Source organism: Clytia hemisphaerica, unplaced genomic scaffold, assembly GCF_902728285.1.
Source record: "Clytia hemisphaerica strain Z4C2 unplaced genomic scaffold, Clytia hemisphaerica genome assembly, whole genome shotgun sequence".
Classification (NCBI taxonomy): Eukaryota; Metazoa; Cnidaria; class Hydrozoa; order Leptothecata; family Clytiidae; genus Clytia; species Clytia hemisphaerica.
The window spans coordinates 1,636,177-1,653,818 of NW_027103289.1; the positions used below are offsets into that span (position 1 = coordinate 1,636,177).

The 17,642-nt window shown below is 34.3% G+C and overlaps 3 protein-coding genes across 4 annotated transcripts in view; all 3 read left to right on the forward strand.

Moving 5' to 3' along the window:
• Window positions 1-4,845, forward strand: part of LOC136809923 (uncharacterized) — a 58,368-nt gene extending 53,523 nt beyond the window's left edge. The window contains exons 40-43 of one of the 2 annotated variants that reach the window (XM_067066501.1): window positions 200-312; window positions 2,852-2,927; window positions 3,266-3,372; window positions 3,878-4,794. In XM_067066501.1, coding sequence (XP_066922602.1) covers window positions 200-312; window positions 2,852-2,927; window positions 3,266-3,372; window positions 3,878-4,577 — 996 coding nt within the window. In that variant the 3' untranslated portion in view covers window positions 4,578-4,794. Of the gene's footprint in view, window positions 1-199; window positions 313-2,851; window positions 2,928-3,265; window positions 3,373-3,877 lie in introns of both variants that reach the window. The other variant, XM_067066495.1, reaches the window with a different exon arrangement.
• Window positions 4,846-5,810: 965 nt separating this feature from the next.
• On the forward strand, window positions 5,811-10,061 carry LOC136809948 (uncharacterized). Its single transcript, XM_067066516.1, has 2 exons — window positions 5,811-7,386; window positions 7,652-10,061. Exons 1-2 carry the CDS (start codon window positions 5,851-5,853, stop codon window positions 8,981-8,983), a joined length of 2,868 nt encoding a protein of 955 aa, XP_066922617.1. The 5' UTR covers window positions 5,811-5,850; the 3' UTR covers window positions 8,984-10,061.
• A 2,310-nt stretch (window positions 10,062-12,371) lies between these two features.
• Window positions 12,372-17,031, forward strand: LOC136809959 (uncharacterized). The gene is made up of 2 exons (XM_067066526.1): window positions 12,372-13,947; window positions 14,212-17,031. The coding sequence occupies exons 1-2, from the start codon at window positions 12,412-12,414 to the stop codon at window positions 15,007-15,009; spliced, it is 2,334 nt and encodes a 777-aa protein (XP_066922627.1). The 5' UTR covers window positions 12,372-12,411; the 3' UTR covers window positions 15,010-17,031.
• Window positions 17,032-17,642: the final 611 nt, after the last annotated feature.

A 17,642-nucleotide genomic window follows, 5' to 3' on the forward strand; every position in this document is an offset into this window, starting at 1 on the left:
TCCCGGATTTTCGACCTCGGCTTACTGACCACTTTCGATTTTCAACCTCATTTTACTGACCATTTTTTACACTCGAAAAACCAGACCCCCTGGATTTTCTATTTTCTAGACCACCCTGGACACCTCCTCAACGTAGTGGGTACAAATTATTTCTGGAATAGCATATTTCACATTTATTTTCTTTTTTTTTTGGACACAGGCTTTTACGTACCGCATGCGCTCAGTTAAAGAATATTTGGAAACAAAAGATACGGAACCGAACACGTTTAGACTGAGTGAGAAATGTCTTGTGGTGGTTGCGAATTTGTTCAAGTGAGTACAGACTACGCTTTTTTTTATAAGAACAAACTATATAAAACATGAGGCTTCGATGGAGAAAATATTTGGAACAACTTAAGGCTAAGTAGACTCACCTAATTTCTTATAGGAATACACAAAAATACTCACAAAAAAGGAAAAAATTTTAGGCTTAAATAATACCAGAAATTGTGAAAAGGCTCTGAAATTTTGTACAGATGCTCTTCTTGGCATAAAGAATGCATATTTGAACAGATTCACTTCGAATTTTCTTTTGCAATCAATGACGTTACTTAACATGCTGATGGTCGTAACAGCGAAAGGCTGGCACCAATCAACAGAAAGGGCACAAAATTCTAACAATTTATATCGTATGTATCGTAATTTAGTGATGACGTCATTAGCCTTTGAACGAGAACATGCCCTATCCAGAACTACATATCCCATCCATTGATATGGAAATTACTGCGCTCACCTGACTCTCTCAATTCGAGCTCGTAGAACAAGAGCTGCCAATGTATATACAGTGGGTCACCATAAACAGCACAAATATCTTCGAGTTGAAGAAACTGAGTTATGGAGTATGGTTTATAAGGCGTTGACTTGCTTAGCGACCATAAGACTTGTTCGAGTTGAAGAAACTTTGAGTTATGGAGTATGGTTTATAAGGCGTTGACTTGCTGAGCGACCATAAGACTTGTTCGAGTTGAAGAAACTTCGAGTTATGGAGTATGGTTTATAAGGCGTTGACTTGCTGAGCGGCCATAAGACTTGTTCGAGTTGAAGAAACTTCGTGTTATGGAGTATGGTTTATAAGGCGTTGACTTACTGAACGACCATAAGACTTGTTCGAGTTGAAGAGACTTCGAGTTATGAAGTATGGTTTATAAGGCGTTGACTTGCTGAGCGACCATAAGACTTGTTCGAGTTGAAGAGACTTCGAGTTATGAAGTATGGTTTATAAGGCGTTGACTTGCTGAACGACCATAAGACTTGTTCGAGTTGAAGAAACTTCGAGTTATGGAGTATGGTTTATAAGGCGTTGACTTGCTGAGTGACCATAAGATTTGTTCGAGTTGAAGAAACTTCGAGTTATGGAGTATGGTTTATAAGGCGTTGACTTGCTTAGCGACCATAAGACTTGTTCGAGTTGAAGAAACTTCGAGTTATGGAGTATGGTTTATAAGGCGTTGACTTGCTGAGCGACCATAAGACTTTTTCGAGTTGAAGAAACTTCGAGTTATGGAGTATGGTTTATAAGGCGTTGACTTGCTGAGTGACCATAAGACTTGTTCGAGTTGAAGAAACTTCGAGTTATGAAGTATGGTTTATAAGGCGTTGACTTGCTGAACGACCATAAGACTTGTTCGAGTTGAAGAGACTTCGAGTTATGAAGTATGGTTTATAAGGCGTTGACTTGCTGAGCGACCATAAGACTTGTTCGAGTTGAAGAGACTTCGAGTTATGAAGTATGGTTTATAAGGCGTTGACTTGCTGAACGACCATAAGACTTGTTCGAGTTAAAGAAACTTCGAGTTATGGAGTATGGTTTATAAGGCGTTGACTTGCTGAGCGACCATAAGACTTGTTCGAGTTGAAGAAACTTCATGTTATGGAGTATGGTTTATAAGGCGCTGACTTGCTGAGTGACCATAAGACTTGTTCGAGTTGAAGAAACTTCGAGTTATGGAGTACGGTTTATAAGGCGCTGACTTGCTGAGTGACCATAAGACTTTTTAGAGTTGAAGAAACTTCGAGTATGGAGTATGGCTTATAAGGCGCTGACTTGCTGAGCGACCATAAGACTTGTTCGAGTTGAAGAAACTTCGAGTTATGAAGTATGGCTTATAAGGCGTTGACTTGCTGAGCGACCATAAGACTTGTTCGAGTTGAAGAAACTTCGAGTATGGAGTATGGTTTATAAGGCGTTGACTTGCTGAGCGACCATAAGACTGGTTCGAGTTGAAGAAACTTCGAGTTATGGAGTATGGCTTATAAGGCGTTGACTTGCTGAGCGACCATAAGACTTGTTCGAGTTGAAGAAACTTCGAGTATGGAGTATAGCTTATAAGGCGTTGACTGGCTGAGCGACCATAAGACTTGTTCGAGTTGAGTTAAAGAGACTCCGTTGTATTAACTATACTCGAACGACTCGGGAGGACCGTGCATCATCGCATGGTCGAACCTGACAAGTTTTGGCAACTTTACCACAAAGCCAGGTATATCTAGAGATGGTAGCAGATGAGAATCATCATCCGTGTTGATTTCGTACATCCCGAATCGTAGAAGAGTAGGAATTGTTGATTGTGATCGTTTGAAGTTGATAGATGGCATTGTCATTGTTGGTGGATGAATGATGGCCTTCTTGTCGATTGAAGTGAAGTCCCATGTCTTTGACGAATGGTGGAAGCTGTTCTCGTTTTCTCAAGAGCATATCAATATTTTTCACAATAATCCTTAATTTTGTTAATTTTTATACCAGTGAACTGTTATCAGATAGAATAATATCTCACTTTGGCTACTTCATCATCATCCGAGTCTCTTTTCTTTTCAGGAAATTCGAAGATTTTTTGACGGAGACATTTCAAGAAAATACAAGTTTAGTTCACATGATCAAATGTATGGTAGAGGTATGATTTTTTATTTGTTTTCTTTATTACAATTTAAACTTTGTTTTTACCGAATATGAATACGGCATTCGGCTATTGCCGACGCCAATGCCAACGTAAATTTTTGCTTTTTTCGACGTAAAAGTGGTTACTGTACTGTACTATAGAGCCCACAATTTTTTGCCGGCGCAGATAAATCTGAATTCCTCGTTTTCAGAAATCGGGTGGCACCCAATGGCCCTCATGTCATCCGGAAAACCTGTTATCCCCACGGGCTTTTTCGTCTTTCCGTTCAAATGATTGAAGGAGAGTGTACAACTTAATGTATACTTGAAATACAACGTATTTTTATCTTTTAGATTTTCAAGTTCTGGACGGATAATAATTTCTTGGTTGGTAAACTAGAAGATTTAATGCGCAAACATATGGAAGCGCTATGCTCTTTATTCGTTCTATCTATCTTCGGGTATGAATTAGGCTAAATATAATGACCAAATTATTCCTAAAGAAAATATCTGAAGTATCTTCTACCCAGATTGTTTGACAATCCCTAACGTACGCAGCGCTCTCAATCTACAATTTGTGAATACCCCCCTGGAAAATTGCCGAAGAAAAACCCTTGGAAAGTTTTTTCTTCATACCTCAAAAAGGTTGAACTAACATAAGTCTTTTATTCTCTGGATGATTTAAAATAGCTTCGGGTTAGCCCTGTGAAATGTTCGTCCACACCCTGTATGTATGAATAAAAAATGGAATGGCCCATTGATAATAGACTTTAAACCTTTTTTTCTTCTTTTAACTCAACCGCGTGGATACGTTGATGGCGATGAAAATATGAAGATTGAATTTCCCCTGATTGATTTTTGATAGTTTTACTTGATAGTTCTGTTCAAACTGAGAGATCGCTATAGACTACTAGGCTTTTGTGACCTCTGTTGAGATTTTTTATCAGCTTTCTTCTCATTCTTAAGATTCCTTGGTGACATCAAATCTTGCAATTCAAACATCCTACGATTTGCTTTGTACCATGCATCTATCGAACACCCAATCAACAAACAGTTCACCAAAGATTTTTATCACGATCTCCTCCACAACGTCACAACTCAAATCGATACTGGTAGCAATTGGTATGATTTCTTATCTTTCGGTACCGTAACTCTTGACAAGAATGTCGAAAATGAGAATTTTGAAACGTTGCGACCTCTTGGTGGATCAAATTTAAGTAAAGATGATATGATCAAAGAAATTATCGAACACAAGCGTAAAACTACGAACATTAAACCTTGTATTACGCTTTCAAACGCAATAGCTACGACATTAGCAGATGCCTCGACTGCCCAAAAAGTCAACATATACAATCCAACTGAAATGAAAGAAACATCGAGTCAAACAGGTTCAGATTCTGTTGTTTTTTCTTGCAACCACAACCTACCACGCTATTACATGCTGGAAACAGTTGTTCCAGAGTTTCTATCTCGGATGGGGGAGCTACCGCAACCATTAAGCCGTACCGGAGAAGTTTTATCCAAGTATTATGAGCAAACTGATATCAAAATTCCAATGGCTTGTCCGTATTGTGTTTATAATAATTTACGGACGGAACAGCTTCAAATTATTCGTGAATCAGGTTTGGAAATGACAAATTTGAAATCCTCTGTTTGGGAAATATAATGTCAAAATGTTGTGTTTTTGTTGATGTAATAACGTTTTGCTCGTTCGATATGAAGAAAAATAATTCATTTGTTGGTCCGAATTTCGGTTGGTATGAACCAATGATATTGTACAAAACTAAATTCTTTCTATAGCTTTAGTAAAATACTTTATCCAGTTTTTTTTTTGGTTTCTAAAATAATTCAGAATAGTTCAATATATTAGGTTATGATATTATAATACAGTAGGTATATCTTTTTTTAAATAATTTAATATCTTAATTGTTTCCAATTTTTAGGCGTTCCTTCGAAGACTTTGCTTCAACAGTTTATTTTTAATTTTCATACTTCGGTTTTTTTAGATACTGCATTGTTGTGATGACCATCTGTATTTTATTGTTTTGATTAATTTATTTTTTTTATGAAGACATTTTTGAACGAATTTTGATATTATTATAGTTTGATAGTACCATATTATATGAATTTTATGTTTCTTTGAACGAGAAGATTTTGTGGAAAGTAAAGGAACTTGTCATGGGTGACAAGACATCCTGTAAAATAGTAAACATAATTGAGCGCTGATAGAACAAATAGTTCTATATTTAAACAGTTATACTTTCCAGGGGGAAATGACTTCAAGATTACAAACATAATGTGTATTTTCATTAAATCCTTTAGAACAGTTTTTCACGAACAATTCTTTCCAGTTTTGAGTTTCTTTTTTGTTGAAAGTGCCTTCATTTAAAATTTTATCTTAAAATTTTATTATAAAGATTTTTCTAGATTAGGATATATTCGATGGATTGAATACACAAATTTTCTATTAGCAAATTCATGTATTAAAGTGACGAGAAAACGTCGAGTAAAGCTCTGATTGACTAAGAAATACTTACATAAACATATTTTTACCAACATGTCCAAAGTATGAGGTAATCTTTGCATGCCACAGTCAATCAAAGCTTTACAGGACGTTTATTCGTGACTTTGTTACATGAATCTGCTAATAGGAAAATCACGTAAATGGACACTTTGTGAGCTCGCCGGAGATGATCTCAACAAGGGTCTCTGTAAGGGTAACTTTATTCTCTGTTAGAGCCAGTTTTTTCAGGTCCGATTGACATTCTCCTACTCTAGTACTCCCCGGTCGTTTTTAATATGATTATTTCATCTACGAATAATCAAATACTTTGCGAAATTTTCGACTCTGAGTCGTCTTGTTTTCAAATTTCAAATTTTCTTTTTCGTTTACAGATGAAATTATGAAAAAGCAATAAAATGAAAATTGAAATTAAATAATGAAAATTGACGTCGAGCAAGAATTGAGAGATTTGGGTCCTCAAGTTATTGACCCAGCGAACTGTACACCGAAGCTATCGTTACATCAACAAATTTTGAATACACCAAAAGCAAGATTATTGAAAGAACAATCCAAACAATGGTTTAACCTTGGGAATAACCAGACATCCAACGGTCCGATCACTGCAGCAGAATATCTCTTAAAAAGAGAATATGGAGAAAGTGCAATCTTCAAACATGATTCACGTGACCCTGTATTTATTCCTTCAGAAATTGCATGTTGTGATTATGACGAAAAATCAATCGCAGTTCTGGATTATAACATTGATGAGCGCATGAAATTGACACTTGACAATCTTAAGCAGGAATCGCCAGAGTATTGGCTTACGAAAGAGCTTGATGCTTTCCTTCAAACGCAAGCTTTGAACAATGAAATAAAACAAGATGAATTCAATAAATGGATCGTGAATTTGATGACTCTTTACCTTATGAAGAGAGAATTACCAAAGGTAGATTTTCAACTACCATCAACAACATGTGAAAACTTTGTGAAAGAAAGTAGGAAAAAGGTTAGTGAAATATCACCAAATTCTGAACTCGAAGAAACTTTACAGTATGGAAACATTAAAAAGAACGTTAAAAAAGAAATCAAGAATTCGCCTCCTGAAGACGTCACCTTAAAATGGTTGTTCAATGTAGAACTATCTCAAAGGGGAGACAAAATTGAGCGAACTTTCTTCGAAGAGTTGCTTTCTTTGAGAAAAGATTCAGTTCTTGAAGATACTATTATCCTACCGTCCGTCCATTTCATGACAAATGTTAAGAATAAAATGCATCAGGAATTCGACATCCTTATTTTCTCATGGTCTCGAAAACTTATCATCGGAGTGGAAATTAAAAAGAACTTGACAACCCATACTAACGCTTTTGAACAGTTAGAAAATTACCACTTTATAATGGAGAGCCAACTTGGAGATCTTTTCGGAGAAGGATGGAAATTCTTTCCAGTTGTTTGTTCAGAAAACCAAGATTATCCCATAACCACCCAGCATTATATCACGTTAAAAACAGATGTCAAAACTTGGCTTGAAAGTGTTTTCAAGAACTATCCTGTATTGAATTATCAAGATCCTGTGATCGACCCTTTGGAGCAATTGAAAAAAGTCCTTCAAATCATTGTGTTTACCATTCACGTTTCACGAAAAGATCTTCCTCCACCGATAACACCATCATGTTGGATTGGTCATGTCAGTAAAGTCATTGATTCGCTGTCAAATACAGAGAATATTGTCTTCTATTCAAATAAGCAACTCCCAGTGCTCACCAAAAACGAACCTAAATATAGCAAATTGGTTATAAAGGGTGGTTATAGCACTGGGAAAACATTTTTGCTACAAGAGAAAGCCATTATGTTGAGCAATGATCCAGAATACAAAGATCGTATCTTATATGTTGTGTGTAATGGAGAGGGTTTGCTTTATCGCGATCGAGAACTTGTGCTAGAATCGCATGGAGTCAGAGTCGTCAAAAATTATGTGAGTTTTCTACTGCTTGAAGATTTTACCAACTTTACTTAAGTGTTTTTCAGGTCGCCACATTCATCAGTTCATTTGAAATTAGATTCTCTTTAAATGTTATTTAGCTGTTCTTTCGGATGGACCAGGGAAAGAAATGAAATAATATAATAATGTGTAACATTATTCCAAGTGATACACAGGACGAAATTGAAATGTTTATTCGTGTTTTAACTTATTTGCATGTTTTTAGTTTACTATTTTATTTCAATTTTTGTCATTTCAGGATGAAGACTTTGATCTCAAAAACGAAATCGAAGAAAATGATATCAAAGCCATATTTCTTGACGAATGGAATGTAAACCAACCCTCCCTCGTTGAGGTCGAAAGTACCGACATATGTTGGATTGCACCAAATGCTTTATATCAGGAAAAGATGAATCGTGATGATTACAAATTCGAAAATAAGTTCAAAAGTTTTCAATTACTTCAATTAAGTGTCAATCTACGAAATTCAAAAGAGATTGTTGGAGAAGCCAAATCATTAGCAGAGGTACGTCTTTACAGATATACAGAAGGAATTTCGGAACCACCTTCAAATTTTCCAAATGGTCCACCACCAGTGTTTGTTAAAAGCGTTAAGGAAGCTGTCAAGATTATAAGAAATTCTGATCAAGCAAGTCAAGGAAGTTCAAGTAAAAATAAAGTGAATAATAGAGGCATTCTTGTTATAACAGATACCATTACTGATGTTGACCTCGGTGAGGTTTCTGACGATATCATGTTTTATGACGAATTTTTCATTCACCAAGAACAATTCAAGGAATTCCAGAACCCTTGTGAATTCTTAAGACAAGGCAATAGTATTCTTATCACTAAACCTGGTTATGTTAATGGATTTGAATGGAATACTGTTATATACAAGCTTTCGACCAAAATTGACGACTATATCGAATTCCATGATTGTAACATAACTATGAGATGCACAACTAACCTCTTTATTGTCAATACTAAGAAAGCCAATATGATTTATGAACATGAACAGATGCTCAAAGCTCTTCCATTGGAAGAGGGATTTACCAAAAGGTATTTTATACAGTGCATAGTCGATTATTTGCACTTTTTTTACGGTAACAGGCTTGCGGATCTGGAAGAACGTTCGCCGTATATTGCTGAATTTCTGAAAAAGACTTCCATCAAATATATCAAAGCAATTGTTGATGAAAAAGAGATTCGCTTCATAGATTTGGAATTATTTCGACTCAAACTAAACGAATGGCTTTTTCCTATTATAAGCGAAACATTCAAAGATATTTCCGAAACAAAAAATCCCATGACAAAACAAGGGCAGTTTGATTCAATAAATAAACTCTTTGTCTCCCTCATTCTCGACATCTTAAAGAAATCATATATTATAACAATCAACTCGCTTGTTCTTCCATACACGATTCATATGTTGGAAGAAAAAATTATCAGCGGTGCTTTATTACCTGATTTTGATACATTAAGATCAAATGTTGAAAATTTTAAAAGACAGGACTTTGTCGATTTTGTTAAAAAATATCATCAGAAGATAACTGCCTTGAAGATTTTTGGAAAACAGCTGCTAAAAGTCTGACAGTATTTGCGCTGCAGTTTACAATGCTTGAAATTGCACCATCAGATAACACCACATTGAAAATATTCAAAATATATGCTATACAGTTCGTTTATGATTACACAAAAAAACGGAAGGATAGACGAGAACGGCTTTTGAAACTTGAGCCTGTTTTGAAACGTACCCTCGCAAACATTTCAGAAATAGACATCGAGCTTGTTTCAAAAGACGAGTTATTTCACTCGATGGAGCATTTCTTCACCTTTGTTGTAGACGATCTTTGTAAAAAGTTGGACATCCCCAGCACTGAAACCGTTTGGTTGATACCGCTTATAGTTTTTGACATCAAGAAAGACTTCATAAAAACCAGTGAGATTGCAAATTTGTTTCCAGAATTTGAAACGTTGAAATCAGCCGTTGCTAACCTAAACTTTGACAGTTTTTTTGAAATGATGGAGACATTTTCAATAGAAAGAAAGAAGTTGCTTTGGGAACAGCTGACTTTATCTGAATCCACATTATTACGACACCGTTTTAATAAATTTAATGATGATGAGGCATGTGATGTTTGGATGTTTGAAATTGGAAATACAGATCAATTGTTTTTAAAAAAATTTATATTTAACGTCTTAGGGCAAACGTTTTTAGAAAAAAAACGTTTGCATCTATCTGACCTTTTGTTTTTGATGGAAATAATACTAAATGTTATTAGAGATACAGACATCCAAAATATGTCGAAAGAAGAACTATTCATTTTGATAGAAAATGTCATCGTCAATTATGTTGAAGAATCCATATATTTGATAATTACCGAAAGGAAGAACAGCGGTTATACTCCTCTACACTTAAGTAGTTACGCCATCATCAACGTCATCAAGAACGATTTTGTAAATGGTGAAATCAGCGTAGACCAAGGAAATTTATTTCCAAGCCTTGAAAGAATAAAGTCAATTAGTTCAAAATTGAGAGAAAATGATTTCGAGGACGATGTAGAGGACGATGTAGAGGACGATGTCGAGGACGATATCGTTAATAGCCCTGTAAAGGCTAAAAGGTTTAAGTCGAATATTTCTGACTCTTAAGTTCAATCCGGTGACAAGTAGAAAATAAGAAAACATTAAACGCTCTTGTACTATATTCTGAGAAAATTTTATTATGTCGTTGATGAAAACTTTTATTTGAAAAAATCAAAAACTTATGCATCAGAGAAAATCGAGAAGATTTGCCCATTTTTTAAAATTTTTATTAGATTTGATTAATTAGTCAATGACTTTTCATGGATAACTTTATAATTTAAAATTTAAAAAATAGTTTAATTTTTAGTATTTACTCTGAGGCCATATACACTTACGCTTCTGTTGAGTAAGGTTACGTGCGGAGCTATTTACGTTTACGACTTGGGGGGCGGGGTACGTGCGGACGGTAAGGGTCGGTTTTTTCACGATTTTAGAAAGTTTTTTTGATTTCAAGTGAAAAAATTATAAAAAAGTCTCTCTAAAGGTACTACTTCTTTAAAAAATCGAAGAAACATTTTTAAGCAAAAATCAGTCTCTTTAAGGGTCGGTATTCTGAGGTCCCGTTCGCACATACCCCTCGTCCGCCAACCTTAGTACCCCCCAGGTTTACGACACTGATCAAGATTTTGTTCGAGTTCCTTTTCGAAACAAATGATGAGTGTTTTAGTTATTTCATGTCTTACCTTTGTGACTTCGCAAATAGCCTGCGAAAAAATTATACCATAAGTCTTGTACGACATCAATAGTTCAATCATCTTTGTTTAATTTTTCGAACTAAAGATTCTCTTGAAGAGGTCTGTCTTTCAAATTCTCTTCTTTATTAAGAATTTTGAACCACTACAGTCAAGGGCTGACAACATCATTGAGTGCTGTTGAGTGCTAAATGTTCTGAGAAAGAAAATTACAAAACATTAAATATATTGGTAGTACAAATTGGATAGATTTACATAATATATATTCATATTTGCAATCGAACGCCCTAATTATTTTTATGAGACTTAAGTTATATTTTCGTATAGATTTTAAATATAATCATGATTTTACCATAAAGTAGCTCTGCTATTTTTTCATTTTTTTTGGGGGTGGGGAAATTTCTTAGGAAATTGTAAAAAATACTCACAAAATGGTGGCAATAACGTTTTTAGTCAAATGGTTAAGAACATCCGAAGGCAAAAATTTTGATTTTCTTATAAAGAAATTTTTAATAACAAAACGATGGTGGCCGAACCATAACTAAGAAACACCCCTTTCTCATAAACCAACTGGAAAAATTGGCCAAAATATCGTCCCCGCCAGTGGAAAATAATACTCTAGTTTTTGTCCCCGCTGTACAGGTATTTTTTCAAATATTTTAACATCTTAGTTTTTATCGATTTTTAGAATTTCATTCGAAGACTTCAACAGTTTATTTTTAATTTTCATACATCCTTTTTTTTTAGATACTGCATTTTTCTGACCATTTCTATTTTATTGTTTTGATTAATTTATTTTTTTAAGGAGACATTTTTATCCGAATTTTGATATTATTATAGTTTGATAGTACCATATTATATGAATTTTTATGTTTCTTTGAACGAGAAGTTTTTGTGGAAAGTAAAGGAACTTGTCATGGGTGACAAGACATCCTGTAAAATAGTAGTAATCATTATTGAGCGCTGATATAAAAAATCGTTCTATATAAACAGTTATACTTTCCAGGGGGAAATGACTTGAAGATTGCAAACATAATGTGTATTTTCATTAAATCCTTTAGAAGAGTTTTGTCAAATACAATTCTTTCCTGTTTTGAGTTTCTTTTTTGTCGAAAGTACCTTCATTTAAGATTTTATCTTAAAATTTTATTATAAAGATTTTTCTAGATTAACTTAAGGATATATTCGATGGATTGAATACACAAATTTTCTATTAGCAAATTCGTGTATAAAAGTGACGAGAAAACATCGAGTAAAGCTCTGATTGACTAAGAAATGCTTACATAAACATATTTTTATCAACATTTCCAAAGTATGAGGTAATCTTTGCATGCCACAGTCAATCAAAGCTTTACAGGACGTTTATTCGTGACTTTGTTACATGAATCTGCTAATAGGAAAATGATGTAAATGGACAATTTGTGAGCTCACCGGAGATGATCTATCGCGCCAAATAAATTTAAGTCTGTTCTGAAATCGACAATAAATTGACGAAATGAATCTTTTTGAAAAACTTGAATTTGCATTTGAAATCAGTGATGTTCAAATTTTATGAGAGTTCCCTTAGGGTAGAATTAATCCACTCAATAATATCTTCAAATCATATCTGTTTTCAACCAAGAGGAATTTTTAAGAATGTTCGGAGTGCCAAATAACTACTTTTATTTTCAAATTTCTATTTTTTTTTTCGTTTACAGATGAAATAATGAAAAAGCAATAAAATGAAAATTGAAATTAAATAATGAAAATTGACGTCGAGCAAGAATTGAGAGATTTGGGTCCTCAAGTTATTGACCCAAAGAACTGTACACTGAAGCTATCGTTACATCAACAAATTTTGAATACACCAAAAACAAGATTATTGAAAGAACAATCAAAACAATGGTTTAACCTTGGGAATAACCAGACATCCAACGATCCGATCACTGCAGCAGAATATCTCTTGAAAAGAGAATATGGAGAAAGTGCAATCTTCAAACATGATTCACGTGACCCTGTATTTATTCCTTCAGAAATTGCTTGTTGTGATTATGACGAAAAATCAATCGCAGTTCTGGATTATAGCATTGATGAACGCATGAAATTGACACTTGACAATCTTAAGCAGGAATCGCCAGAGTATTGGCTTACGAAAGAACTTGATGCTTTTCTTCAAACGCAACCTTTGAACAATGAAATAAAACAAGATGAATTCAATAAATGGATCGTGAATTTGATGACTCTTTACCTTATGAAAAGAGAATTACCAAATGTAGATTTTCAACTACCATCAACAACATGTGAAAACTTTTTGAAAGAAAGTAGGAAAAAGGTTAGTGAAATTTCACCAAATTCTGAACTCGAAGAAACTTTGCAGTATGGAAACATTAAAAAGAACGTTAAAAAAGAAATCAAGAATTCCCCTCCTGAAGACGTCACCTTAAAATGGTTGTTCAATGTAGAACTATCTCAAAGGGGAGACAAAATTGAGCGAACTTTCTTCGAAGAGTTGCTTTCTTTGAGAAAAGATTCAGTTCTTGAAGATACTATTATCCTACCGTCCGTCCATTTCATGACAAATATTAAGAATAAAATGCATCAGGAATTCGACATCCTTATTTTCTCATGGTCTCGAAAACTTATCATCGGGGTGGAAATTAAAAAGAACTTGACAATCCATACTAACGCTTTCGAACAGTTAGAAAATTACCACTTTATAATGGAAAGCCAACTCCGAGATCTTTTCGGAGAAGGATGGAAATTCTTCCCAGTAGTTTGTTCAGAAAACCAAGATTATCCCGTAACTACCCAGCATTATATCACGTTGGAGACAGATGTCAAAACTTGGCTTGAAAGTGTTTTCAAGAACTATCCAGTATTGAATTATCAAGCTCCTGTGATCCACCCTTTGGAGCAATTGAAAAAAGTCCTTCAAATCATTGTGTTTACCATTCACGTTTCACGGAAAGATCGACCTCCACCAATAACACCATCATGTTGGATTGGTCATGTCAGTAAAGTCATTGATTCGCTGTCAAATACAGAGAATATTGTCTTCTATTCAAATAAACAACTCCCAGTGCTCACCAATAACAAACCTAAATATAACAAATTGGTTATAAAGGGTGGTTATAGCACTGGGAAAACATTTTTGCTACAAGAGAAAGCCATTATGCTGAGCAAAGATCCAGAATACAAAGATGGTATCCTATATGTTGTGTGTAATGGAGAGGGTTTGCTTTATCGCGATCGAAAACTTGTGCTAGAACCGCATGGAGTCAGAGTCGTCAAAACTTATGTAAGTTTTCTACTGGTTGAAGATTTTACAAACTTACTTATGTGTTTTTCAGGTCGCCACATTCATCAGTTCATTTGAAATTAGATTCTCTTTAAATGTTATTTAGCTGTTCTTTTGGATGGACCAGGGAAAGAAATACAATAATATAATAATTTGTAACATTATTCCAAGTGATTCACAGGACGAAAATGAAATGTTTATTCGTGTTTTAACTTATTTGCATGTTTTTAGTTTACTATTTTATTTCAATTTTTGTCATTTTAGGATGAAGACTTTGATCTCAAAAACGAAATCGAAGAAAATAATATCAAAGCAATATTTCTTGATGAATGGAATGTAAACCAACCCTCCCTCGTTGAGGTCGAAAATACCGACATATGTTGGATTGCACCAAATGCTTTATATCAGGAAAAGATGAATCGTGATGATTACAAATTCGAAAATACTTTCAAAGGTTTTCAATTACTTCAACTAAGTGTCAATCTACGAAATTCAAAAGAGATTGCTAGAGAAGCCAAATCATTAGCAGAGGAACGTCTTTACAGATATACAGAAGGAATTTCGGAACCACCATCAAATTTTCCGAATGGTCCACCACCAGCGTTTGTTAAAAGCGTTAAGGAAGCTGTCAAAATTATAAGAAATTCTGATCAAGCAAGCCAAGGAAATTCAAGTGAAAATAAAGTGAAAAACAGAGGAATTCTTGTTATAACAGATACCATCACTGATGTTGACCTCGGTGAGGTTTCTGACGATATCATGTTTTATGACGATTCTTTCATTAAACAAGAACAGTTCGAGGGAGTCCAGAACCCTTGTGAATTCTTAAGACAAGGCAATAGTATTCTTATCACTAAACCTGGTTATGTTAATGGATTTGAATGGAATACTGTTATATACAAGCTTTCAACCAAAATTGACGACTATATCGAATTCCATGATTGTAACATAACCAGTGCCGTAGCAACTGGGGGGGCAAGGGGGGGCTATGCCCCCCCAATAATTTTTTCAAAAATGGTTATTTTGCAAAATGCAAAGTTTTTCTTTTTTAATTTGTCATAATTGTCTTTATGTGCATGTTTTGAGTGTATTTTTAAGCAATCTAGAGCTCAAATTTTCAAAATTTTCCCCCTCGGGCCAAACCATGGTTGGCCCTCGTGGTGTCACTAAACTTCAGCCCCACCAATATGAAAATGCTTCCTACGGCACTGAACATAACTATGAGATGCACAACTAACCTCTTTATTGTCAATACTAAGAAAGCCAATATGATTTATGAACATGAACAGATGCTCAAAGCTCTTCCATTGGAAGAGGGGTTTATCAAAAGGCATACTATACAGTGCGTAATCGATTATTTGCACTTCTTTTACGGTAACGAGCTTGCGGATCTGGAAAATCGTTCGCCGTATATTACTGATTTTCTGAAAAAGATTTCAAACGAAAATACTAAAGTATCTTTTGATGAAAAAGAGATACTCGGCATAGCTTCGGAATTATTTCAACTAAAACTAAACGAATGGCTTTTACCTATTATAAGCGAAACATTCAAAAATATTTCCGAAGCAAAAATTCCCATGACAAAACAAGGGCAGTTCGATTCAATAAACAAACTCTTTGTCTCTCTCATTCTCGATATTATAAAGAAGTCAGATAAAACAATGAACTTGCTTGTTCTTCCATACACGATTCATATGTTGGAAAAAAACATTATGAGCGGTGCTTTATTACCTGACTTTGATACATTGAGATCAAATGTTGAAAATTTTAAAAGACAGGATTTTGTTGATTTTGTTGAAAAAATGTCATCAGAAGATAACTGTCTTGAGAAATTTTGGAAAACAGCTGCTGAAAGCCGGAGAGGTTTAGTGCTGCAGTTTAAAATGCTTGAATTCGCACCATCAGATAACACCACTTTGAAAACATTCAAAATAAATGCTATACAGTTCGTTTTTGATCGGATTGTTTTATCAAAGGATGAACAATGGCTTCTGAAACTTGAGCCTGTTTTGAAACGTACCTTCGCAAACATTTCAAAAATAGACATCGAGCTTGTTTCAGCTGGACAGGATCAACAGGGTCTCAATTTTTAACAGCATAGTTACAACTAGTAAAAAAACGTGTGTCTCAAGCAGTCAAACGACAAAGATAAAAACAAGACATAATCCATGAGCTCCATAAGGTTTGAGCAGAATTAGATCACACTTACTAAAGATTAACATTGTCTTATCGCTAAACAAATTCTTTTAGTGAGTTAAACCATAGTGATTGGTTGAAAAGTATATCACATGACTTTCCGCGGCAAAGAATTGATGATTAGCCTGTAATCATTGTTTTCCTCAAATAATGAAACGAGCTCCGTCTACCATGCGAGTTACTTACAGCGGGCACAGTGCAAATGAAAGGCCCTTACGCTAACCGCGCTGGGCCAATTAGTGATACAGACACTGAAAATATGTCGAAAGAAGAACTATTCATTTTGATAGAAAATGTCATCGTCCATGATATTGAAAAATCCGTATATTTGATAAATACCGAAAGGGAGAACAGCGGTTATACTCCTCTACACTCAAGTACTTCCGACATCATCAAGGTCATCAAGAACGATTTTGTAAATGGTGAAATCAGCGTAGACCAAGGAAATTTACTTCCAAGCGATGAAAGATTAACTTCAATTATTTCAGACTTAAAACATTAAACGTTCTTGTACTATGTTCTGGCAAAACTTTATTAGGTCCTTGACGAAAAAGTTATTTGAGTTAATTTCAGTAATTTCATGTCTTACCTTTGTGACTTAGCAAATAGCCTGCGAAAAAACCATACCATAAGTCTTGTACAACATAAATAGTTCAATCATCTTTATTTAATTAACAATTTTGAATCACTTACAGTCAAAGGCTGACAACATGATTAATTGCTATTTACAAACCTTAAATATATTTGTCAGACAAATTGGATATAACTACATAATATATATTCATTTATACAATGGAAACACCCTAATCATTTTTATGAGACCTATATTGTCGTATAAATTGTAAATATAATCATGATCTACCATAAAGTAGCTCAGCAATTTTTTTTTTTTTTTTAGGGGGGGGGGTTATATTTCAAAAAGTCTCCATGGTCATAGTAGTAAACAAGATTCTTGAATACACTAACGTAACATTTTAAAGATTTGCTAATTCTAAAACACCCAATTTCTTCTAGAAAATTGTAAAAAATACTCACAAAATAGTGGCAAAAACAATTTTATTCAAAAGTCGGAAGGCTTAAAAACAATTTTGATTTTCTTAAAAAAAGTTTTTAATAACAAAACGATGGTGTCCGAACCATAACTAAGAAACAACCCTTCTCATAGACCCACTGGGAAAATTGGCCAAAATATCGCCCCCGCCAGTGGAAAATTATACTCTAGTTTTTGTCCCCGCTGTACAGGTATTTTTTTAAATATTTTAACATCTTAATTTTTATCGATTTTTAGAATTTCATTCGAAGACTTCAACAGTTTATTTTTAATTTTCATACATCGTTTTTTTAGATACTATATCTCTATTTTATTGTTTTGATTAATTTTTTTTTATGGAGACATTTTTGTCCAAATTTTGATATTATTATAGTTTGATAGTACCATTTTACATGGATTTCATGTTTCTTTGAACGAGATGTTTTTGTGGAAAGTAAAGGAACTTGTC